Here is a 27156-nt window from a genome sequence, read left to right on the forward strand (position 1 = left end):
CATTATTTTGAGTCATCAGCAACGCCATTGAACTCTTAGATGATCTCCTGGAGGAAATTGATGTAGAAGATGAAGAAGATGCATAAGACACCATATCAGGAGTCACACCATGACCGTATCCTCTGACTCTATTATGCCTCTCAGGACCCATAGTATCAACATAAACTTGGGTCCTAAGATCTTCACTATCCTCCTGGCCCGACTCAATCAATGTTTGCAGATTGCTCTCCATTGTTGACTTGCATTACAATTTTTAAAAACAAAAATTCAATCGTAAAACAGAAAAATAAGCTAAAGATAATAAATACTAATAAAATCAAATACTAACACGAAAAAATCTATTACCCCTGTACGCTCCGATGTTTCATCAATCCATGTTTTATCTTTTCGTGTATGACATTCACGAAAAAAGGCTACAGGATCTGCTTCTTTCCCATGCTTCTTCCGCTTTATCAAAAATAAAATTTCCTACAGACAATATAAGCAAACCTCATACTAAAAATAAATATAATTATTTAAAATTAATCATTTCTTCAAAATGTACAATCCATACATATTCTTCCCGCACTCTTGCAAAGGATTTTGTACCAGTGGTATGGTTCATTGATTTCAATCCCCGATTAATCTTATTTTTTTTAGCAACCTCCTGGAAAAAAAAAACGAAAGAAAAAAAAAAGATTATATTAGGCAAATTTAAAGTTATAACGAAATAAATCGTGTAAGGTTTACCTTTGTTTTGTCTCTATTCCAATATGTCAACAAATCATCCCACTGGGCAGGAATCACATCAGGAGGAGGCTCGCTGCGCACCTCTTCTGCTCTTTTAGTATAATACTTTTTTTTTAACTTATTTCTAAACTCTTTGTGCGCATGCTCTGCAATCTTAAGCGTCATATGACGGATCAAAGGCATTTTTACTATATCTGCATCTTCAAAAAAAATATTTCCCTACATACATAAAAACAAAAAACAAAAAAAATCACGCTAGTCAATTATTATTACAATCATTGACTTATTCTTCTATTTTCAACTAAAAATAAAAACACCTATACCTTTATTCTATTCCAGAAAGCTTCCTTATCTTTTTCTGTAACCTTACGCCAATCTTTCTCCAACGGCAGATTTCTATAGTCCCTAACCTCCGCTGCTACATGTTTTGAAAAAGCACTAGCATTATCACTAATGCATTTTCCGGACGAATCAAACGAACAAAGCTGTTTCGTCCATTTAGGAATTGAGGGTCCACGCCTCCGTTGAGATGTACCTTGTTAATACAAACACACAATTAAAAACCAGGAAACAAATGTATATTTTCAGTTTAGCAATAATAATAGTTCAAACACACACACAAAAAAATAAAAATAAAAACTGAGATTAATAACAATTCAAAAAAGAACCAGCAGCACCCTCGTCCTCTTCCAAATGACGTTCTTCACAACGTTGATCTTCACGAGAACTATCCATAGCAAAATTTAATGGAAGGAGAAGGAATATGGCTGAAATGGGGGAAAGAGTAGGCCAGAAATGGGGGATAGAGACGAGAGACAGAAGTGGGGGATAGAGACGAGAGTGAGACAGAAATGGGGGATAGAGACGAGAGTACACCAGAAATGGAGTGGAATCACGGAAGAGATAGGAAATAAAGAAGATTAAATATGGATAATTGCATAGCGTCGAAATATGAACACTTTGCGTCGGTTAAAACCGACACAAGGTTTGACTCGACCTAACATACTTTTGACAGAAAGCCTACACACGTAACCTGACATCTTTAGGCAGAAAGCCTGACATACTTTTCAATGGAAGACCATTGCGTCGGTTAAAACCAACGTTATGTGGCACAGTGTCGAAATAAGGACCCATTGCGTCGAAATAAGGACACATTGTGTCGCTTAAAACCGACACTATGTCTGACTCAACATCATTATAGCTTTTGACTGAAAGCCTGACAGTACCGTCTGACTCAACCATCATTATAGCCTGACATACTATGTCAATACCGTCGAAATTAGGCCACATTGCGTCGGTTAAAACCGACGTTAGACCGACAGATTTTTATAACGTCGAAATAAGAACAAGTTTGTGTTGAAATAAGATAAAATTTGCGTCGAAATAAGAACAAATTTGTGTAGTGTCTCTAACAGAAAATCCATTGTAGCAGATAGTCTCGAAAGTGTATAATTTTGCATCGGTTAAAGCCAATATAAGCATAATTTGACATGATAATGACTGACAAAGTCTTCCAACCCATTCCCCCGTGCAAAAAAACGGGGAAAATTCCCGCCCAACATAAAAAAAAAGTTTTAACTTACAAAAAAAAGAGAACAAGGATAAAAATAGAAACAAAAAAAATAAAAAAATTTAATCCAAAATTAAAAAGTAATCAGTTATGTTATCTCATATAATATTTTAATAAATAAATTTATTAAGTTGAATCAATTTTTTTTGCACTGTAATTGTTATTTTAATTTGTTTTTATTTTGATAATTTTTTGTTGTTATTTACTAGAATGGATTAGATGAACATAATTTGAGTTGTTTTGAGAAAATGGAATGAATAATATTTATAAGCATTTATGTTAAATTAACAATATTAAATATAACATAAACTTATAATATTTAGTAATATAAGTATATATTATGGATTAGATGAGCATTTCTCAAAAGTTTAACTTTGATAACATTTGGTTGTTATTTACTATAATGGATTAGATGACTTTGATAACATTTAATTTGTTGTTATTTTGATAACTTTGATAACATTTGGTTGTTATTTACTATAATGGATTAGATGAGCATTTCTCAAAAGTTTAAACCTTGCCAATGTAACTCAAAGCTTGCATTTTATTCTTTTTACAAAATCATCAATTTTCATTGATCATCATCCATTGTATTCATATAGGTTCAAGGAGTGTAGCTGTAAAAAATCATCAAAATCGGGCTTACAATAACCGTTAAATCGTCATTTTTAGTTGATAACCGTCGAAATTTTTTGTCCCATTACTTCATCCCAGAATGTTTGTTTTTTGCGATTTTTTTCGTATACGATCTCCAATTATATACAAACATGTTTGACGGTTGGATCGTTGAAATTAGTTTCGTAGAATGCGTATCCCATCAAAACGATAGATTCACTAAGACTTAAGAGTTTATTCATACTTTCATTAAGTATAACGTAAGATTTTGTGGTATCCACTAGTATAAATATTTTAATTTGAAGATCGAATTCATTCATTGTATTCATATAGGTTCAAGGAGTGTAGCTGTAAAAAATCATCAAAATCGAACTTAAAATAACCGTTAAATCGTCATTTTTCGTTGATAACCGTCGAAATTTTTTGTCCCGTTACTTCATCCCAGAATGTTTGTTTTTTGCGATTTTTTTCGTATACGATCTCGAATTATATACAAACATGTTTGACGGTTGGATCATTGAAATTAGTTTCGTAGAATGCGTATCGCATCAAAACGATAGATTCACTAAGACTTAAGAGTTTATTCACACTTTCATTAAGTATAACTTAAGATTTTGTGGTATCCACTAGTATAAATATTTTAATTTGAAGATCGAATTCATTCATTGTATTCATATAGGTTCAAGGAGTGTAGCTGTAAAAAATCATCAAAATCGGACTTAAAATAACCGTTAAATCGTCATTTTTTGTTGATAACCGTCAAAAATTTTTGTCCTGTTACTTCATCCCAGAATGTTTGTTTTTTGCGATTTTTTTCGTATACGATCTCGAATTATATACAAACATGTTTGACGGTTGGATCATTGAAATTAGTTTCGTAGAATGCGTATCCCATCAAAACGATAGATTCACTAAGACTTAAGGGGGTGTTTGTTTGGCCTCCTTAAGTTTCACTGGATTGGCTAGGATTAATAGTGACTGAAATACCATGTTTGTTAGCAGCCGGGATTATCTTTAATGAGACTAAAGGGGACTCGCCTAGACTAAATGCCTCACTAGGCGGTCTTAGCGAGACCCCCCGAAATTGGGCGGATTGCTAAGACCAGCTCTCCTTCGCCCCTTTCCGCTTCACTCTTCGTCAGTTCTCTACCTTTCTCCTCCCGACTGCTATTTTTTTCCCGTAAGACTCCTATTCCAGCGAAGCCACCATGGATCTGTGGTCAGAAACTCTTCTTTGAGAAACCCATTTCATGGAGTTTTTGTAAATTCATTTCGTGGATCTGTAGCCCTTCCCTTTTCAATACCAAATCCAACTCCCAAAATTTCAACCCAGAAAACCAAAAAATCCAAAAAGCCAAAAACCCAGAAAATTGAGAAACCGAAAGCAGATTCAACCCCATCTCCCCACCTTCGAGCCACTCACGCATGCATCCCGCCTCCAACTCCCAAATTTTCATTTTCGTTCTTGTTCTTTGGTTTGATTTTAAGATTTGAAAGGGATTTTGTGAGAGGAATAGAAGAGGCAGACAAAGATTTGCAGTGAAGAGGAAGAGAGAGATTTGTAAAATCTTCGAATAAAAGAGGCAGAGAAAGATTTGAAGTGCCACAGATAAAATGGCAGAGAAATGGGAGAGGGGAGGGATGCAGTGGGCGGACAAAAAAAATGAGAGAGGAATATGAATCAGAGCTTGATCAAAATAAAAAGAAGGAAGATAGTTCTAGAAAGGAAAATGATAATTTAATAATAAAATATTAGTATATATAGATTAAATTAATAATAAAATGTTGTAAATATAAATTTAATAATATAATATATGAGTCCTGTTTTTAGTCCGATACAACATTAAACGCTTTACTAAATTAGTCCACCTTAGTCTATTCTAAGCCAATCCAGCTTAGTCCCTAAAGCTAATCCAGTCCGAGATAGTCCGGTGCAACAAACGCACCCTAAGAGTTTATTCACACTTTCATTAAGTATAACTTAAGATTTTGTGGTATCCACTAGTATAAATATTTTAATTTGAAGATCGAATTCATTCATTGTATTCATATAGGTTCAAGGAGTGTAGCTGTAAAAAATCATCAAAATCGGACTTAAAATAACCGTTAAATCGTCATTTTTTGTTGATAACCGTCGAAATTTTTTGTACTGTTACTTCATCCCAGAATGTTTGTTTTTTGCGATTTTTTTCGTATACGATCTCGAATTATATACAAACATGTTTGACGGTTGGATCGTTGAAATTAGTTTCGTAGAATTCGTATAATAATTATATATATAATTATTATAGTTTTTAGGGGTGTAAAACTGTTAAATTAATGATTTATATATGTTGTAAAACTGTTAATAATTATAATAATTATCATTTTGCATGAAGTAATGTTTTATATATGTTGTTCCACTCCACCTCGCAAGAGGTTTTTTTTTATTTTTTATTTTATTACGGTGTAGCGCCTCTAAAAACGTCTTGGATGTTCTTCATTCTAATAGCTAAAGCTATACCGTTTACGTATTGTGGCTAATTAATTGCATTAATGTCCAAAGTCAAGCTAACTCCCTTTCATTCGTTTTTTATTTATTCACGTTTTGACTATTGATGGCATTGGCTTCCTCTAAATTTCAACACCAAGAAAACTTCTTGTTTTTGTTAGGCTCTTTTTTCTCTAACGTTTCAGTTACTCAGTACTGAATTGCTTAACTATTTTTCTTTCTATTTTTTTTCCTTCTTTTTAGTATTTCTTCTCCATAGGCAGTGCATCTCACAAACATGCAGGGAACCAAAAAAAATAAAAAGGAACGAAAACCTAACAAAGAGGAAATTATTTATAATACATCCATGAAAATTAAAGAAAACCTTATGAGGAAATTAGAAGTCAAAACTATAAAAAAAAAAAAAAAAAAAAAAAAACAAAGCATCATTATATAAGTAGAGAGTAATAACATGTACCTTTAAATTAGACAATTTACCCATAGCAACACTTTTACTCCAATTGATTGAAGAAGACTGTAAATTAAGTATTTATTCAAGTTTGAGTTAAAAGTTTGTGATCACGTTTATGAAATAACTAATAATGTGATGCTGTACCTTAATCTTCTTCCTACACCCACATAATTGGCTAGTTAGAATATTCATGTGTTATAATTATGAATAATTAATTGGCAAACATATTATAAAGGAAGAATATTGTCAAAGATAGATAGGATATGTAGGAGAGAAGAATGATAGGATATGTAGGATTATTATAGTTTTTAAAACTGTTAAAACTGTTAAATTATATACAATTATTACATATGATTCACAACATTGCGTCAAAATATGATAATAATGTGTCGCATAAAACCGACGTAAGGTTAACATTGCGTCGGAATAGGCTAAGGTTGCGTCGGTTAAAACCGACGCTAAGTCTGACACACATGACATATGCCGTCGGTTAAAAGCGACAGGAAACAAGGAAAAAAAAAAAAAACAGAAATATAATTTTATGATACGATATCATAGCATACAAAATGAAACAAAGTCTAATTAATACAAAAAAAAATTAATATATTTATTCCCTGTCATCATCTGTTAACTCATCGTCGGTATTGGCATGATTAACGAACCCGGTAGGCAACGCTAATGATTCAAGAAAGGGAGTCTCTTCCACGCCAACCCTTGTATGGAAATTTTCATTATCAAGAATTCGATCATCCAAGTTCGGCATGGCATAATCATCAATAGCATCACTATCCTCTAACACGTCAAATAAATCTCTTGGCTGAGTTCGAACAACTACGTGCCAATCTTTTTCAATCGTGTCCTCCACGTAAAATGCCTGTAATGCTTGTGATGCTAGTATGAAAGGATCCTCTTTAAATCCCAATTGATTGAAATTCACCATAGTAAATCCATATTGATCAGTCTTCATTCCTCGTGGACTTTCACTATTAACCCATTCGCACTTAAATAACATCACAGCTCGACCCCTATCTCCTGCTTCAGTAGGACCACAATATTTGACCTCGAACATATCTACAACTCTGCCATAACAATTCACTTGCCCAATTGCTCCAGGAACATTTGCAGGTACAAAGACACCACAATTTTGATTCTTATGCTTATCATCCACAGATTTTATACGAAATCTAAATCCATGAACAATGTGACTTTTGTATCTACTCACAACCCTACTAGGATAATTAGCTAGCCAATGCAAGTCTTGAGATATCAATGTGTCATTAGCATCATATCTTGAATTCATCTGTAATAAGTATGAAGATAAAAATTGACAGAATAACTATAAACATGTTATAATTAAAATGCAAAACAATAAATAAATAATATGATTGTTATATCAACTCACATGTTGCTTAAACCATTCTGGAAATTCTTTCTTGCTTAGCTCCTTAATTTGTCGCATAGTTAACCTTTCTCGACGATGTTTAGTTTTCAAGAATTCTTCATGTTGCCTACACAATTATGTCCAATTTAGATAATTATTTTTTCAAAGTTAAAAAAACCAATAAAACATTAAGACGTATGATTAAACGTTCTTACCTTCTAAATGGGCTAACTTTATCACAATTATTTAGAATGTATCTATGGCACTGATCAAGAACATTTAGATCGAGCTCCACATTTTCTCCTGAACCCATTTAACATCCTTTCGAGTAAAAAATTGATAACCCACCAGATACTCCACGTCCAATACCATCTTCATTTCGGCCTTTACGGGTACGACGAGACTCAACGTCTGTAAGATACATGGAACAAAATGACAAGCACTCATCCACCAAATATGCTTCAGCAATAGAACCTTCAGGACGACCCTTATTACGAACATAGCGCTTCAGTGTTTGCAAATACCTACAATTATAAAACGAAATACAAATTATTATAATTATTAATTAAAGTTATGACTACAATTGTAAAAAAATTATAAAAATTTATTCATTACTGTTCAATTGGATACATCCATCTATATTGAACAGGCCCTGCAAGAGCTGCTTCATCTGCCAAGTGAACTGGGAGGTGCACCATTATATCAAAAAATGCAGGAGGGAATATTTTCTCAAGTTGACATAATGTCAAGGCAATTCTTGAATTCAGTTGCTTAAATCCTTCCTCAGACTCCTTCTTACTACATAACTGTTTGAAAATTACACTCAACTCTAATAAAACCATAGTAACAGCTTTAGACAAAACCGGGCGTATTGCAAGCGGGAGTAACTGCTGCATTAAAACATGGCAATCATGACTTTTCAACCCATGTATTTTTCGTTCATTCACGTGCACACATCGCGACAGATTTGATGAATATCCATCTGGGACCCGAATAGTAGACAATACTTTACAAAACGCAGTTTTTTCTTCTCTTTTCAATGTGAACAATGCTGGAGGTCGAAATGTTCTATTTCCTTCTCTACGTGGGTGTTGACTATGTCTTATGTTCAAGAATTCAAGATCTGCACGTGCCGCCAATCCATCTTTAGACTTTTCTATATCTAGCAATGTTCCCACCACACTGTCACATATATTCTTCTCGATATGCATAACATCAAGATTGTGTCTAATCAACAGATGCCTCCAATAAGGTAGTTCATAAAAAATCGATTTCTTCTTCCACTGACTGTTACTACTTGTACTGCTCGAAGCTCTTCTTCTGCGTTGCCCAACTGAAGCATCTTTGTTTGGTTTTCCAAAAGTAAATCTCAATGTAGAAAGTTCTTCGAGACATTGTAAACCAGTCCACTGCCTTGGTGCACTACGATGCTCTCGACGACCATTAAAAGTGATGGTTTGCCTTCGAAACCTATGATTATCTTCAAGAAAACGTCGATGCCCCATATAACAAATCTTGCGACTCTCTGGCAAGTAAATAGATTCTTTATCATGCATGTAATGTGGACAAGCTTTATAGCCATGTGTACTCCATCTTGACAACATTCCATAAGCCGGAAAATCACTTATAGTCCATAACACGGCAGCCTTCATCGTAAAACTTTGGTTGGAATACGCATCATAAGTGGGAATGCCCACCTCCCACAACTCATTCAGCTCGTCAATCAATGGATGCATGTATACATCAATCTCTTTACCAGGACTGCGCGGTCCTGGTATTAACAAAGACAATAACAAATTTGGTTGCTTCATGCACATCCAAGGTGGCAAATTATAAACAGAAAGCACCACAGGCCATGTGCTATGATCATTCCTTATTTTCCCAAAAGGATTAAATCCATCACTGGCCAACCCTAATCGGACATTTCGAATTTCTGACGCAAAATCCGGATATAAATTATCCAAATGCTTCCATGCGGGAGAATCTGAAGGATGTCTCATAAACTCATCCTTAGGACATTCAGTTGCATGCCATCTCATATGTTCAGCCATATGCTTCGACATAAAAAATCGTTGCAATCGTGGTTTTAAAGGAAAATACCACATAACCTTAGCTGCGACCTTTTTCCTCGAGCTATCCTCTGCATTGGTAATTTTATATCTTGATTTACCACAAACTGAGCACACGGTCAAATATGAAGTATCTTTCCAATAGATCATGCAATCATTGGGACATGCATCAATTTTCACATACGACAGCCCCAAGTCATTTATAAGTTTTTTTGCCTTATAACAGGATTCAGGCAAACAATCCCCTTCAGGCAACATTCTTTTAATTAACTCCAGTAAAGTGGTGAAGATCTCGTCAGGCATTCCCACTAAACACTTGATCTGATACAATCTTACAACTGCTTCCAATTTCTTAAACTCCTTACAACCTGGCCACAAATCTTGATCTTCCTCTTCAAGCAACTTAAAAAAAGTCTGCACCTCTTCTGGACGCCCTTCCCCAATACGGGGTTCAGTAGATGGCCCAACACCTTCTTCTGTTAATGGTTGGACAAATACATCATTAAGAAAATCATGCATGCCAATCACCTCATCTCCTGTTTCTTCTTCTCCAATTCCCACATTTTGCTCTCCAATGTTTTGCTCGCCATGATGTCGCCAACAAGCGTTTTTATAATCTTTATCCATATCATACAATATGAGATGTTCAACAATGGTGTTCCTAACAAAAGTATATCGATTACAACATCTTTTGCAAGGACATCTAAACTTATCAGGACCAACACCATTTGCAACTGCTTGATCCAAAAACAAATTAATTCCAGTTGTATACGCTTCAAAATTTCGGGGTATTGTCAACCAACTCTTATCCATATTTTACCACTTTACGAAGGTAAAATATTACGTTGACACTAAGATGCCTACAATCTTTCAATCCCTATCATGTAGGCATAACTATCAAAATTTTCAATTTCTATCTTTCACCCCTCGAACTCTATCACGATTGCAATCTTTTAATTTTCAACACCTATTATAGTAAAAACAAATTAAAATAACAACAAAAAGTTATCAAAATTATGCTCATCTAATCCATTCTAATAAATAACAACCAAAAGTTATCAAACTTATCAAAATAACAACAAATTCAAATAACAATTAGAGTGCAAAAAAAATTAATTAATATATTCTTATATTCCTAAATATTATAAGTTTAGGTTATATTCTTATATGAAAGGTTATATTCTTATATGAAAGGATATTCTTATATTATAAGTTTAGGTTATATTCTTATGAAAGGTTATATTCTTATATTCTTATATTCCTAAATATTATAAGTTTAGGTTATATTCTTATTAGAATGCAAAAAAAAAAAAAAAATTAACATAATATATTCTTATATTACTCAATATTATAAGTTTATGTTATATTTAATATTGTTAATTTAACATAAATGCTTATAAATATTATTCATTCCATTTTCTCATAACAATTCAAATTATGTTCATCTAATCCATTCTAGTAAATAACAACAAAAAATTATCAAAATAACAACAAATTAAAATAACAATTAGAGTGCAAAAAAAAAAAATTAACATAATATATTCTTATATTACTCAATATTATAAGTTTATGTTATATTTAATATTGTTAATTTAACATAAATGCTTATAAATATTATTCATTCCATTTTCTCATAACAATTCAAATTATGTTCATCTAATCCATTCTAGTAAATAACAACAAAAAATTATCAAAATAACAACAAATTAAAATAACAATTAGAGTGCAAAAAAAAAAAAATTAACATAATATATTCTTATATTACTCAATATTATAAGTTTATGTTATATTTAATATTGTTAATTTAACATAAATGCTTATAAATATTATTCATTCCATTTTCTCATAACAATTCAAATTATGTTCATCTAATCCATTCTAGTAAATAACAACAAAAAATTATCAAAATAACAACAAATTAAAATAACAATTAGAGTGACAAAATTAATTAATTCGACTAAATTTTTATTAATTTAACAAAAATAGTAGAATTTTATCTAAGTGCTTAAATTATAATTTTTAAATAAATAAACTTGTGTATTATACAATTTAAAAATTAAAGAAGTTAGTGATACAAACCTGATTTGTTGAAGAATTTCGACGTCAACAATTCTTTATGTACTCAACCAGCTCAAATAAATTTCCTACAAAAATAAATTGTAACTAAAAATTAAACATAAGAGGAGAAAATAAAAATATTATAAGCAAGAAAAACTTACTGTTGTGAAGAGGAACAAATGAAATTTGAAAACCAAAGGAGAAAGCTGAAAGAAAGAGAACACGGGAGACTTTGTAAAAATTGGAAGAACGAATAAGAAAAGTGTAAGAGAAGAAAAAGAAAACACAGGGGAGAGCATATAAAGACCATCAATGTGTCGCTTACAACCGACACTGGTTTTCAAAATATATGTCGCTCAAAACCGACGCAGGATTTAAAATATTAAAAACAAGAATTAGTGTTGCCTAGAAGCGACACCCATAGTTTATGTCGCTTAAAAGCGACACTATTTTATTTAAAGCGACGCCAGTACTTAAAAATATTAAAATATATGTCGGTTATAAGCGACACTAAATTTTTACGTCGGTTTAAAAGCGACATAAAAATTTTATGACGCTTATAAGCGACAGTAAATACGACGTCATCTTCAGTGAGTGTCGCAAATCTCTTTTTCGCCACTATATAATATTAAACCGACGCAACAACTGACACTATTAGGTCCTTTTGTAGTAGTGTTGGGCTTCAGGCCGAAGGTTGAGACAGTGGTGCCGTAAACGCACCATTTCGGTTCTAGGCATGTAGCCTTGAGTTTCGTGGTTGGGCTAGGCTTGCCAAGCTGACGTAGGTTGCTGGCCTGGTGTTAATGGTGGCACGGCTTGTGGAAGCCGATGACTCATCATGCAACAGGGAGGGTTTTCTAACAAAACCCTAATTTGAATTTTTTTTTCTTAATTCTAGATTATGGAATTTTAATTCAATACATGCATATTTAATCAAGTAGTTTAATGAACATATATTTGATGCAATTCATGGCAATATCAATTCACATAATTCAACAATTATGAATATAATGCATACACAATTCATGTAGAATCTAAATTTTGAAAAACGTAAAGTTAGGTCATGCATTATGGTGAATCTTTTGCAAAAATATTGAGATAAAAACCGTTGTTTTGGAAGAACCAGATTGCGTGATGATATGAATGAACTGGTTTGGTGCAAAAAAAGCTTCAACGTCAGATTCTTAAGCGTAACGGTAGGAGCATGCTGCTAATGTGTTGTAACCTATTTTATCTGACAAGGGGAAGGGGGCCGACGACAAGGAGAGAGATTGAGGGAGAGATATGTTTGTAGAATTGTATGGGAATGTGTGTTGAGAGATGTATTATCTCTCTACGTAGTGCCTTTATTTATAGTAATAAGGTAGAGAAGAAATCCTTTTCTTCCAAAGAATACAAGTCCTAATAGGGAAAAATAACTAGAATCAAATATAATCTAAGATTTACACAATCACACATAAACTAGAAAAGTTTACAACAGTTGCCTATATTATAGATATTTTGTTGCTTATAATCTACCTCTTTATAATTAGTTATATTCCGTAGGTGTGTGATATCCACACATCCTTTTTTACTTCTCCCACACTTTTTTCGTTTTCGGCCATCGGATCGGATAAATTGAAGAAGATCAACAAACATAAATTAACAAGGGATGTATGAGAAGTAAACATGGGTGTGTGGATAGCACACCCCTATTCAATACTATCTTAAATACATTTCGGTTGAAATATTTTTTAGTCTTATTATGATTTAGGTATGTTACAATTAGACTCAATTTAGAAAACAAGTTAGAGTTTTGGACTGAATCTAAACAAACTCTTTTTAATTAGCAGACAACTAGAAAGTCCAAAGTATCATTTTTTAATTAACAGACAACCAGAAAGTCCAGTTGATTTAGCTAAAATTTAATTTAACTTCAAAATGGGAAGGATGAGAGAGATTTCTAGTGTGAAGAGAAAACGGCTGGTGCACGGTGCTCCAAGTTGAAATGCTATTGGCAGGAAGAGAGTGTAGCCACGTCTTGGCTTTGTCCTTCATAGAGAAAGGAAACAAGCGTAAATGGATTGCTTCAGGAGAGAAACCTCTAATTACGGTGTTGTCACATGCTTCAAGAAAATCAGTCAAATGCATGTTGGGGTCGTTGTTTGGCAACCCATGAAAGGATGGCAAAATGTTGAGGATGTGTTCTGGGTATACAATGCACCTTGGCAGTGCATTGACTCTTGCCACCAATGATTTCCTCACAGGCTGACCTGCAGCAGGTAGGGCAAGTGCGATGGTTGAGATCGGGGCCAAAGGGTGGAAAACAGCTGCGCTGCTCTCAGGATCATGAAACAACTTTTCAAGAAAAGTGTCAAGTAGGCTTGGATCTTGCACTAAATATCTTTCTCTAGCGAACCTCCCCGCAATTCTTTCTGGTTCAGGGTCAAAGGCAGTAAGAGCTTGATCCCGGGACCTTGTTCCAAATACCATCTGCTACTTTTAATTGTGATCAAACAAACCAATATTTTATTTTATTTATTTAGTTTTTTATTATATATATTAAAAAAATTAAAAAAATTAAAAAAATTAAAAAAATTAAAAAAATTAAAAAAATTAAAATTTTACAATTTTTTATTTTAAATTTGTTTCTTTTTAAGTTTTATTTTTATTTTTAGGCAGTAATTATTAATAAATAAAAGTACTTTTTTTTTTAGAAGACAATAACTATTAATTAGTTATCATTCAGTACTACAGTCTAGTGGTACAAATTTGTTGCAAATAATTTGTGTTGAGAATTACAAATTTGTGTTGAGATTCATGATCTCACTCTAGCAAAAGAAATTAGTTACATATAAGTATACAAATACATACAACAATATGAGTACAACCCGTTTTACAAGGTTTCCTCCTGAGCTCTCCTTATTTTTTCTGCAACCTGCAACCAAAAACTCCATCTCTGTACTCTCTTAGCGAGAGCTCTTTGTTTTTTTTTCCCTTTGTATTCTCATGCATCCCTCTCTAATTCTCTTTCATTACTTTTTTTAATTTCACGCACCCGAAGTCTGCTTTTTCTTCCCTCCAGCTGCTCTTTGATTTATTTTTCATTATTTTATTCCTTTTTAGCTGGCCACTTTCTCTCGAATTCGGTTCCAATGCCGAGAGCCCACTCTCTTATCTCACTTTAAATCACTTTATTTTATTCCTTTCATCCTTTTCAGCCCACCTGTTCCTTCGAATTCCATTTCTTTTATTCCTTTCTTTCCATCATGCTAGATTCGCCACCATAGAAATATTAATTCTTGCAACCTTCGGCTACTGGAGTCCAACTGGAGTGTAGGTTCATTATTAAACCGAATGGAACGCATCTTTTTGGGCTACTTGTTTGAGAGGTACATTTGTTCTTCAGTTTGCATATTTTTCCACCAAAATCAATGTCGCGTGAGAGGTAGTCATGTCAATGCAATTTCAAGCTCCTTTAAATTATTATATGTAAACCAGTGAGTTACTCACGGGACAAACAATCATTCACTCGTATTGTAGATTAATGTGTTTCGTTCAAGTGATCTCAATATAGATGCCGCCATATGCTTGTTTGTCCACCTAACTCGATATCAATGATGTTGGAACCAAATTCGTGCACCTCCGTAAGCAGCGGTTGAGCACAAATTCTAGCAACCTGCAAAACAACAAAAAACCTTGAGCAAGCCTAAGACCGAGGGATGTGTGACGACCAAAGGCTCTCCGATGTTCAAAGTAGTGGATGATATGAGACTCAAGCAGTGGGCTAGAGAATTAAAGCGTTTAGATTATGTTACCTAAATGAGCTTAAGAGGGTGTATTTATACCATGGGATAGACATTTTTATGATAGAATTCTCGTTCTAAGTCGGGAGATTCATGGAAGATATCTAGCAAGTTGATATTTCTTTCTCTTAGGAGTTGTGATTACTTGCAGCACATGCCTATCCCTAGATTGTAGGAACTCCAAGACTTATAAGATCTGATTGTGTCTAATTTTGGATCAGATCACATGTCTTGCGGAACAAGCATGGTCATCTGACGGAGTTGCTTGGACTCCGCCTAGTGTCCCAAAGTAGAGTGACGGTGGCACCCTGCTCCGTTTGATATAGCTGCGCTTGGAGTTGGTGAGTCCATGACTGGACTTCTGAGGTAGCAGTATTCGGATCAGCCTACTCCAACCAAAAATCATGGTCCCACAAATGACAAGTAACAACTTAGATCAAAGTTCTTCAACAAGGTTGTAATGAGGTTGAGGGTTAAATAGCTAAACAAGAAAAGTGGTGGAAAACAAAGTCTAAGGAAAACGTAGAGCAATAGAAAATTTCTTCACAATGGAGAGATCCAACGGCATTGTAGAAACTTCGAAGCACTTAGAACATAAGAACATCACCATTTTTTCGTGTATGTGTGTTTTTGTGTGTATATAATTTTTTTTTTTTTTTTTTTTGAATTTCATGGCACAACTTTTGCTCTCTTTTTACTTTTTTTTTTATTAACAGAAATTTTTTTTTATCACTACATTCATCCTTCATGGCACAAATCATTTAGCCCATTATACCTAGGATGTGATGTGTATGTGCACTTTAAGAAAAGGGAAAAATAGCCACGGTGGATATTGTTGGGATGGTTATACCAAAGCGTGGCGATTTAATAAAGAAACCGTGGCCAATATTGTGTAATATTGTGAACTTCCATGCGAATGAACAGAAAAATATTGAAACACAAGTTTCTAAATAAGCAAAGTCAGCAGTTAGTGTCAAATTAAAGTTCGGTAGATTGGCTTTACTCCCTTCATTGTTGCAGCCGCTCTCTTTGACTTGTACAGCTCCTTGCTGAGCTCTTTTTCCTCCCCTTAAATACTTGTGTAAATATTGTAAAGTTCCATATGAATGAACAGAAAAGTATTGAAACTGACTGCTGACTTTGCTTTGCTTTGATGCTCAATAATGTTGAGAGTTGATGGTGTGGGTAGAGTTTGTCCCACATCGGCGAGGAACAAGTTTAGCTAAAGGCTTATATAAATTTGAACTATTTCTCATATTGCTAATTGGTTTTATATATGGTGAAACTACAATTTCATTATAGTACCATAGCAAGTTGTCCCTCGTGTGAAAGCCCAAAGAGTCACACGTGCTCACGCGTCACCCACTTGTTGTCCACGTATAGGCTTGAAAATCGGCCACATGTGTGGGGGTGTGTGGAGAGTTTGTCCCACATTGGTGAGGGACAAGTCTAGCTAAGGGTTTACATGATCTTGGACTACTCCTTATATTGTTAATTGATTTTATGGTGGAACCCTAATTTCATCATTTTGTATATATATTTTAAGGGTAAAGTTTAAGAAACAAGTTAGGGTAAAATTTAAGAAACAAGTTATCTAAAGCTAGTTGGGGAGGGCTAACTGTAGAAAGTGTGACAGTTATGAGAGAATCAGTTAGAGAGAGGGGAAGTTTATAGAGAGATTGAATCTGAAGAATGTATTCTCATTAACCTTCAATGATTGTACACGTGGAGTATAACAATATGCCCACTATACTTGCTGACTAGCAATCTTAAAGAATCTAAAGTTAAAGTGAAATTATGTAAATAAAAGGCATTTCTGATGCTTAGAGTCCGCTTGGCAGAGAATTAAAAATTGTTTTTGAAAGCAGAAAAGTCTATGCATAAACTTCTACGGAGAGAGTCCATCTACAGCCCTTATGAGTGAATAGCTGTGCTAAACACCCTACCCCACAACAGCAACCTAGTCGCAGTTGAACTGGACGGACATGGCGGCGGAGTCGAGTTGGTGAATGAAAGCTCAGATCATCAAGTTGTCAGGTATGGAGAGAAAACGCAGATGTACAATCTGTTGAAAATTATGTATTTAATTTACTTGATTAGAAATTCGCTTCAATTTTATTTTATTTTTTTTAAATTTTATTTTTGGCAAACTTGATCATGATGTGGTATGTCAACATGAGTTCGAGAGGTGTTAGAAAATAGAAAAGAGGAAAGTACTTTTGGGTGAGTGAATTAAGGATGTGATTTTATTTTTTAGGAAATTTTCATGAAAGGGTTTGGGTTAAATTTATTTTAATAAAAAACCATGTTATAACTTTATTTAATAAAAAATGCTTAATTTTAACGAAAAACCCTTAATTTTTAATAAGAATGATCAAAAAACTTAAATTTTAATGAAAAAGACATAACTTTAATATTAAAAAATTAAAATAAAATAAAAAAATCTGATGTGATGACCCGCGCAACCTTACACAAACTATTTATGAAACTTAACAGTACTACACTGTTTATGAACACTTACGACACTATTTATGAAACTTTACGACATTATTTATGAAAACTTACCACATTGTTTATGAAACTTACTACACTATTTATGAAACTTACTACACTGTTTATGAAATTTAATGGTGCTACACTATTTATAAAATTTAACGGTACTACATTCTTCTCTCTTATATTCTTGAATTTTCTTGGCACATTCTCACCTTCCAAACACATTTTCTTCTTCTAATTTTCTTTGATACTCATCAAATTTTCTTTGCATCTCTTCAATTTCTTAACTTTCTACACCAATTACTTAATTTTCTTCCATTGTTCGTCCATCTGCAGCTTCCTCTTCTCCTCCACCTACAATATTAACTTTTTACACCACGTATTATTATGTAAGTGGTGGGAAATTTTATTTTTAAAGACATGAATCTCACTGCTTGTATAGACATGTGGTGCATCATCTCGTGTTCCGAGCACATTGAAAAATCTCTCGTCATCTTGGTTATTATTGGGAAATAACACCACAAAAAATAAAACTGAAAAATGTAATTCAATTTAAAGTCTTTCTCTCATTCTAAGCAAAAAAAAAAAAAAAAAAAAAAAAAAAAAAAGAAGTTAGTGGATGATTTTTTATTTATTTATTAAAATGCAAAGATTTAAAGATATTTTTATTAGTTTTTTTTTTTTCTAAGTTATTTTCTTAACTCTCTGCAGTTTAGAAGAGGAAATTTAAAATTACTAAGTAATTTCAAAATGATGGAATTTGAAACTATAAATAAGGAAGGTGGTAAGTGGTAAATGTGTGAAATCTTGTTCTCGGATTTCACTGTTATAATCTACGTATTTATATTATTGGGATTTTATATTATTTTTTTGAGAATTTATATTAATTTAATTGAAATTAGATTTCAATTAAACTAGTTATGAAGAATGAAATTTGAAAAATTATTATTTACTCGTTGACCTTTTGAGGTCACAAGTAACGTTTTCAAATAGGTCTCGAGGCCACGAGCGCATAGGCGAAAGCTGTTTGCGAGTCCAAATTATAACGGTATAGTTGCAGATGTTTGAAGTTGTGAAACTTTAGATTGTGAAAATTATTTAATTTTCCACTAAAGGATAAAAGGCCCAAATATATAATTGGCTTAAGAGAACCGGCTAGGGGAGGAGAAAGGACCAAAAGAGGGAAGTTGACATTTTCTTTCCCCCATTTCTTGAAACCGTGTACTCCACTAGCCATTTTTCAAAACCGGCCAACTTCAGGCCAATTTCTACCATTTCTCAACTGATTTTCCTATGGGGCTTTTAGATCCAGGTCCAAAAATATAAAGTGTTTTTAAGAGTGAGTCTAATTATCTAATTAGATGTTTTTATTTCTTTTATAATCATTTTATATTTTCTAAAAATATTAAAAATCAATTAAAATCTTTTAATATTATGCATTTTCCAACTCCAAAATATCTTATAACAAAAAAAAAAAACTAATATACTAACATAAATCTATCAGCAAAACATGCTACCCTAACTCAAGTAGCAAGTATATGAATGTATATTATACATATAAGTGAGATGTAAAACCTAACTAAAAGGTAAAAAAAAAAAAAAAAAACATAATATACCTACAAGCAAGACACATTAATTTGTGATAGGTTGACTATGAAAAAGACTCTGTCGTATAGGTAAATAAATACAATTAACCTGTGATATAGGTTGATTATAAAAATTAAAATAAAATCTATAAATGGGTTAATGCAGGAGGAAGAACAAGAAATAACAAAAAAATAAATACAAAGAAATAATCAAAAAGATAATTAGGAAGAAATTTGATTTTTACAATAAATTTTTTTTCATTGAAGAGATAAGTATTGATAATAAAATAATTAAATTTAAAAAATTGGACTTATATCAAGTTTTCCCTTTTCTTATCTCCTTTACCTGCAACCTTCTCAACTACCTTCCTCCTTCCATCTCCACCAAAAATCAAGGGGTTTTAAGGTCTAAATCAGGTAGAACTCCACCAGAGAACCTAGGGGTTCTCGACGGCGATTCGTCATTCCAGTGAGTATTACCATTCAACATCACCCTTAATTAACTTCCCTTAGACCCAGGAACAAGACCCAATTGGTGGTTGGGGCGTTGGAACACCAAGGAAGCTGAATCGAAGGACACTCACCTTAGGGTTTTGACGGGTGCGAGCCAATTTGAGGGCCTTCCAGGCCAAATTGGACTCAGCCATAGGTATAAAGTTTACTCTACTTGTTGAGACCTTCATTCTTGTAAAATTTGAGAATTTTTGGAAAAAGTTGAATTTTCCGATGTGTAACATTCGATTTATGAAATGCCGTTGGTTGAGTATATTTTCGATAAAGTCCGCCACTTGAATATTCTAACAATTGACGATCTTACCATTGAATTGACACCAAATTTTTTAGCATGCTATTGTAGATATTGTTTACGGACCTTAGGGAATGACTAGCGAAAATCTAGTGAGCCTATATTGGTTAGATAGTGACTTGAATATATGAAATATGATTATTATCTTAATTTCTTATATTAGTATCATTAGTGAATATGAATTGGTCTTATAATTATGATTTCAATTGAAATGTGAATTTTATATATTTAACCATAGACCTATGCTAATTAACTATGATTTGGCTTGTGTATTGATGATGTTTGTGATATATATATATGTTTGATTAACTTTTTAATAATGTGAATGATAATTATGATGAATGTTATGACAATTATGGGATCTAAATATTGTTTGATAATTATTTGGATATGCTTGCCAACTGAATACCTATTTGAACTTGGCATTACTACCTAGCATGAGATGGAGATGGAAGTCAGGAGATGAGTTAGGTACTTTATTAGATTTTTAGTAGAAATAGTAATTAAGGGAATTCCTTGTGTTGGGCTTCATATGACTAGATGCTGGTTGATATGTGGAATCGATAGCTTGTATGCGCATAATTATGTTTAATGTGTGATGATGAGATTGTGTGACATCCCACATCGCTCAGGGGAGTGATCCTTATATGTATATTCCCATCCCTACCTAACACGCAGCCTTTAGGGAGCTCACTGGCTTCGGGTTCCATAGGAACTCTGAAGTTAAGCAAGAAGGGGGCTAGAGCAATCCCATGATGGGTGACCCACTGGGAAGTTGCTCGTGAGTTCCCAAAAATAAAACCGTGAGGGCGTGGTTGGGGCCCAAAGCGGACAATATCGTGCTACGGTGGAGTCAGGCTCGAGAAGTGGTCCCGCCCGGGCCAGGATGTGACAGATTGCACCACGTAGTAGTGGTACATGGATGGTCCTGCTTGGTATATCCGCGATGGGGGACCATATGTATTCAGGGGTGATCATGCTTGGTATATCCGCGATGGATGATCACTGCCTGCATGATGAGTTTATTATGCCTATGGTCCTGCTTGGTATATCCGCGATGGGGGACCATACGCATTCTAGAGGTGATGATGATTAGTTGTACATGGTACATTTTTAGGCGATCATATTTGGTTTGGTTCCGTTGAGTGGTCCGGAACTCGAGGTTGTTGAATTTCATGGAGTGGCCTAAAATCCCATTATTTGGAGAAGTAGGCTTGGCTTAACTGTGTCACTCTAGCCTTAGTTTTATATATATATATTTGTGTCAATGGTTTCGAGAGTCTTGTGAATTGAGTTAGAAAAGATGTTGGACGTCTGAGTGACTCCTTCAGGATTTCTCTGATTCGATTATGATTTCATAAGGTATGAATTTAGAAGATATGGGAATGATTGTTATTAATTGGATCAAATTAATTAATTAATGCGGCTAGAGAATGGTTTTGTGTTTCGTTGGCTCTTAAATATGATGTGTGTTGTGAATTGCGATATCATGATGAGACATAATGATTTGTATGTTGGATGGGAGAGAAATCATGTTTTCATGGGGATTGGTTATGTAGCTTGAGTCCAGGAATTGCATGTTGTCAGGTTATAATAAATGATTGAGGAATACTATGCTTTTTTGCTTGAACTTAGTAGAATAAACGTCTGATTTTGTGATAAGTGAACTACGAATGGCTTGATCCCTATTGAGGGTACGTAGGCAGTCTAACGAGGAGGTTAGATGCATCCATAAGGTAAACGAAAAATTTCTTTGCAAATTGATTCTCGAATTGTGATTTGCCATATCCCGGAGACGGGGTATGTGAGATATACGAATATATGGTGACGTCACGTGTCGATCCTGGACGTATGTCGGGATTGGGGTGTGACAAAATGTGCTAGGACCAGTTACGGTGATGATTTGGTGGGTGGTGGAGGCGGTTTGATAATGAGTGGTGGTAGTGGCGGCGGTGAGGGCGGCGGCGGTAATGGAAGCCATAGTTGTGGTGTTGTACAATGATGGTGGTGGGAGTGGAGGTAGCGGTTGTGGTGATGGCACCAACGACGACAATGGTGAGCATGGTGGTGGTTGTAGCATGATAGTGGTACAAACAAGACGAGGGTGGTGGGTGTGTAAGAGTGAAAGTGATGGTAGCTTACTTATAGAAATTTAGAAATGATTCTATTTCCATGAAATTTAAAGTCGGAATTTAAAAACCCAACCCCAACCATACAACATACCAAGTCTCTACCATCTTTAAATTAAACTCCCGTAGTTCCTTATAAATAGATTATACTTATAGATATCATTTTTTTAATGGTTGTAAATACTCGAAAAATAGTTATCCCCCAGATTATAATCACTGTACAAGCTTTTTTTTTATTTTTTTATTTTTTTTTTATTATTGTTCTAACGGCGGCTAGGCACTATGACTCTCAGAAACTAGACATCATGGTATTCTTTTTAGGATAAATTCAATATTTCTAATTTTGCGAGTTATTATTAGTAGGATTAATAGTCAACTTTTAAAAAATAGGTCCAATATTATCCTCCCTCTGTTTAGTTTGTGATAAAATTGAAAATTTTAAGGATTGTAATATCCTAAAATAAGAATTAAATTCCATAAATCATGGTGCATTTAGTCCTTTTACTTATTTAATTTACCTATATCGTAGAGTTTTGGTCGACAATCTACCTATATCACAAATAAGTCTTTTTAGTTACTATATTATAGATATTTTTTGCTTGTAATCTACCTCTTCAGAATTAGTTGTATTCAACTCTATCTCAAACATATTTCGTTTCAAAAATTTTGTAGTCTTCTTATGATATAGGTATGTTACAATTGGACTCAATTTAAAAACAACTTGGATTTTTGGACCTGGATCTGAACCGCCCAGTTTTTAATTAACGAACAACTAACAAGTCCAGTTGAAGTTTAACTAAAATTCAATTTAACTTCAAAATAGAAAGCATGATTGGAGATGCACGAAAGTGTATCGAGTCTAATCCCAGTCCTACTCCAAAAAATACAAACCAATAAAATATTAGTTGGATTCTTTTCTCTGCTGATCCTTCGTCTACCTTTTCTGTTATCAGACATCATCAGAACCAGGCCTAACCATCCTCTCTTAATTGACATTCGTCTAACGTACAAAAACGTTCTCAAAGTCTGTACCAGTTGAAGCTAAGGAAGATCCAGGTTAGTCACCAAATCCCTACATAGTTTTTCTCCCTTTTTGGTGGTACCTATTTTTTTTGAACTTTGCATCTTACTTTTTTCTCTGTTAATTTAAAAAAAAAAGGGACAGGTATGGAAATTGTTAGTTTCGTACTAGAAGTTGGTAAGTTGTTATGGACTCCAGTGAAGCGTAATGTGGATTACTTGGTGCATTACAAGAGCCACATGCAGTCTCTTGAAGTTCTAGTCGAAAAGCTTGAGGCCATGCAGAATGATTACCAGCGAGAAGTGGATGCGGTGGTAATGAATGGAGACGAAGTTAAGTCCGTGGTTCAAAAATGGCTCAAGGATGCTGAGAAGGCCATAATTGATGCGAAAAGACTGAATAATGAAGCCGGAGAAGACAAAACATGCCTCGGAGGCTGCTGTCCGAATTTGAAATGGCGTTACAGTTTAAGCAAGAGAGCCGTTAAGGAGGCAGAAGAAATGAACAAGCTTAAAGAAGAGAAAAGGTTTGAAACAGTTTCGCTTCAAGTTCACCGACCCGTTGAGTTTGAGTCCACCATGTCAACAGGAGATCTCGAAGCATTTGAAGCAACAAGGCAAGCCATGGATGGGGTCATGAAGGCGCTGAAAGACGATAACATCACTGTCATCGGGGTTCATGGAATGGGAGGCATAGGCAAGACAACCATGGTGAAACATGTTGGTGTGCAAGCACGCAGAGACAAGCTCTTTGATCATGTGATTATCGCTGTCATTTCCCAAAACCCGAACCTGCTCAAGATTCAACAACAGCTTGCAGAAATGCTGGCCTTGAATTTGAATGAGCAGACAGAAATAGGCAGAGCAGCTAGATTGAAGGAGAGAATAATGAGAGGAAAAAATATCCTTATAATTTTAGACGACATTTGGAGGACAATAGATTTGTCTCACATAGGGATCCCCGATCACTACGAGCTCCAAAACTGCAATTCCAAAGTTCTACTCACCACAAGGATATCGAATGTATGTCATGCCATGAAGTGCCAAGAAAAGATTCGCCTCAATATTCTATCAGAAGAAGATTCTTGGGCCTTGTTTGTGAAAAACGCAAACAGGTCTTTGGAATCAACCAATTTCTATGACATAGCGAGGAAGGTAGCTGGAGAATGTGGTGGTCTCCCAATTGCTTTGATTACAGTTGCAAGAGCACTCGGAGATAAGGACTTGGAAGAATGGAGAGAAGCAGCTCGACGACTAGAGATGTCCCAAACTACCAACCTGGATGACGAGGGGGATGTGTTCAGATGTATAAAGCTGAGCTACGATTACTTGAATGGCAATGACGCCAAGTCATTTTTCTTACTTTGCTGCTTATTCCCGGAGGACTCTGATATCCAAATCGAAGACTTGCTGAAGTATGGTATCGGGAAAGGATTGTTTCGAGATGCCAATTCAATGCAAGAAGCCAGAAGCACAGCACATTTGGTGGCCAAGTACCTTAAAGCTTGTAGCTTGGTTTTGGATGGTCTACAAGACGGATGTGTAAGAATGCATGATGTGATTCGGGACATGGCAATACGAATTGCTTCATCTGGGGATGGCAAAGGATTCTTCGTAAAAGCTGGCTGCCACTTAAAGGATTGGCCAACAAATTCACTCGAAGACTACTCCGCAATCTCCCTAATGGGGAATGAAATCTGCAATCTTCCTGACGAGTTGGTATGTCCAAAACTCCAGATTTTATTACTACAGTCAAATTTTGAAGTAGAGGAGATCCCAGAAGATTTTTTCCAAGGCCCAAATGCATTAAGGGTATTCGACATAAGTAGTACCCAAATTTCTTCATTACCTTCATCATTTAATCTCTTAACCAAGCTCCAAACGCTGCATCTAGATCGTTGTCAGTCAATAACGGATGTATCAATTCTTGGAGAATTGAAAAAACTGGAGGTTCTTAGTATGAGAGAATCTGTTATTGAGGAATTGCCCGAAGAAATTGGACATTTGACCAATTTAAGGATGTTGGATCTCACTATGAGTACCTCCATTGCAACAATTCCATCCAATGTGATATCGCGGTTGTCCAAATTAGAAGAACTATACATGCAACAGAGTTTCGCTGACTGGGGCAAGAAAGTTGAAGGAGAAGATGCCAAAATTAATGCTAGTTTTGATGAGCTAATTAGCTTGTCTTACTTAAACATTTTGAAGGTTGACATTTCTGATGCAGAATGCCTTCCGAAAACTGTAGGGTTCCGTCGAAATTGGGTAAATTTTGATATATGTATCTGTGGAAACCAATTTTATCGGTCCATGAATGTGCAATTATCAAAGAATACTATTACTCCATTTTCAAGAGCCCTGCTTCTGGACACAACAATCAATATGCTGCCGGATTGGTTTAACAGCACAGTGACGGAGAGAGTGGAGAAAATAATCTACATGGAGCCTAGAAGTTTAACTGACATTCTTGTGGAGTATGATCGTTGGAAGTTACATGGACTCAAGTTTTTGCATATCCAAGAGTGCCGTCAGATGGTAACTTTGATGAACACAGTAACTAGGGTTCCAAATAAGCCTGTGCTCGAGAGCTTGGAAGAGTTGCATGTCTTCTTATGGGACTGCTTGCAACAGTTATGTGTTGGTGAATTACCGCAAGGGTGTCTTGGAAATCTCAAGATCTTGGAGGTGGAGCAGTGTGATGGTGTGGCTGATGCACTTGTTCCATCTAATCTGTTGCGGAGACTACAAAATCTTGAAGTACTTCTTGTAGGTGGAGCTGATATGGTTTATATATTCAGATCTCAAGGGCTTGAACAAAGAGAAACGGTCTTGACAAAATTGAGAGAGATGAAACTGGAGAATCTACCGGAACTGACAAACATATGGAACGGTCCTGCTCAGCCTGCAATGTTTCATAATCTTAAAACTCTGGCAATTTCCAAGTGCAAGAAACTGAAAACTCTCTTCACATTCGACATAGCTCAATGTCTGCTGCAATTGGAAGAGCTTTGGGTGGAGGAGTGCCATAGCTTGGACAAACTTTTCGGCCGAAGCGAGGGATTAATAGAGCAGGATTCCGAGATCATTATTCCACGACTGAAGAACTTAGCATTGCAAAGTCTTCCAATGCTGACAAGCTTTCTCGCTGGACGGGCTAGACTTTTGTGCCCTTCATTGGAATACTTGCATGTGCTGGACTGCCCCCAGTTTTTAACCTCTACTTCTGACTTCCGCAGCCAGATGCAAGTCCAACTAAACAATGAGCAACATTTCCTCCTCCTAAGGAAAAGGTACATCTCTCTCATGCATAAATTTCATCTGTCTTTTCCTTTTCATTCCATTTTCTCTATATCCTTCTTTTAAAGCTGAACATTACAGAAACAGTTATAAATATGTTTGGAGTGCAAAAACCAAAGCAAATTGCTGACTTATACATCTCCTTTATTTTGAATCAACCGAAAGGTTGTGGGAGCAGAGGTAATTAATTTTCCTAGAAGAAGAAGCTGATGAACAAAGAAGCAAGAGAGGAGATTTCTCAAGGTCCACAAGAAGAATAATATTCCACACATATTGTCCTATATATCTTTTAAAAATACATCCATTTTTGTTTCTACTCAAGTAGAAAATTTTTTTTTTTTTTGCAGCTAAGATACATTTAATTTAATTTTTTTTTTTTGTTTGGTTGTTGGGAGATTAATGTTTCTTGGATTTTTTTGTATACGCTTCCATTCATGCCAGAAGCATTTTTTTTTTTTTTTTATCAGGGACAATTCGAATGATAAAATTCAGTTAAACATTTGATTTTGATATATATACTTTATCGTGAACAGTATGTCGCAATTTTGAGCTTTTTGCATCAGCACATATAACATAAACACATTCATTTTCGTCCTCCCTTATAACATCACACTTTAAATAAGCAGTATATTAAATAACTTCATCTTGGAACTTTAAAAATATTGTTTTTG

The 27156-nt window shown here is 34.6% G+C and overlaps 2 protein-coding genes across 3 annotated transcripts; one reads left to right on the forward strand and one right to left on the reverse strand.

Annotated features, from left to right (window-relative positions):
- Positions 1-6463: 6463 nt before the first annotated feature.
- On the reverse strand, positions 6464-10119 carry LOC137743240 (uncharacterized). The gene is made up of 5 exons (XM_068483116.1): positions 7853-10119; positions 7586-7761; positions 7453-7540; positions 7259-7364; positions 6464-7156 (listed from the first exon to the last, which is right to left on the reverse strand). Exons 1-5 carry the CDS (start codon positions 10117-10119, stop codon positions 6464-6466), a joined length of 3330 nt encoding a protein of 1109 aa, XP_068339217.1.
- Positions 10120-16999: 6880 nt separating this feature from the next.
- Positions 17000-26923, forward strand: LOC137743692 (disease resistance protein At4g27190-like). Of its 2 annotated transcripts, XM_068483624.1 has the most exons (4): positions 17000-17186; positions 23119-23221; positions 23325-26478; positions 26651-26923. In XM_068483624.1, exons 3-4 carry the CDS (start codon positions 23333-23335, stop codon positions 26667-26669), a joined length of 3165 nt encoding a protein of 1054 aa, XP_068339725.1. In that variant the 5' UTR covers positions 17000-17186; positions 23119-23221; positions 23325-23332; the 3' UTR covers positions 26670-26923. The 2 variants fall into 2 exon arrangements, with proteins under 2 accessions (XP_068339725.1, XP_068339726.1); XM_068483625.1 differs by lacking the exons at positions 17000-17186; positions 23119-23221 and having other exon boundaries at positions 23262-26478.
- Positions 26924-27156: the final 233 nt, after the last annotated feature.

This window comes from Pyrus communis, chromosome 8, assembly GCF_963583255.1.
Source record: "Pyrus communis chromosome 8, drPyrComm1.1, whole genome shotgun sequence".
In the NCBI taxonomy this organism is placed as follows: domain Eukaryota; kingdom Viridiplantae; phylum Streptophyta; class Magnoliopsida; order Rosales; family Rosaceae; genus Pyrus; species Pyrus communis.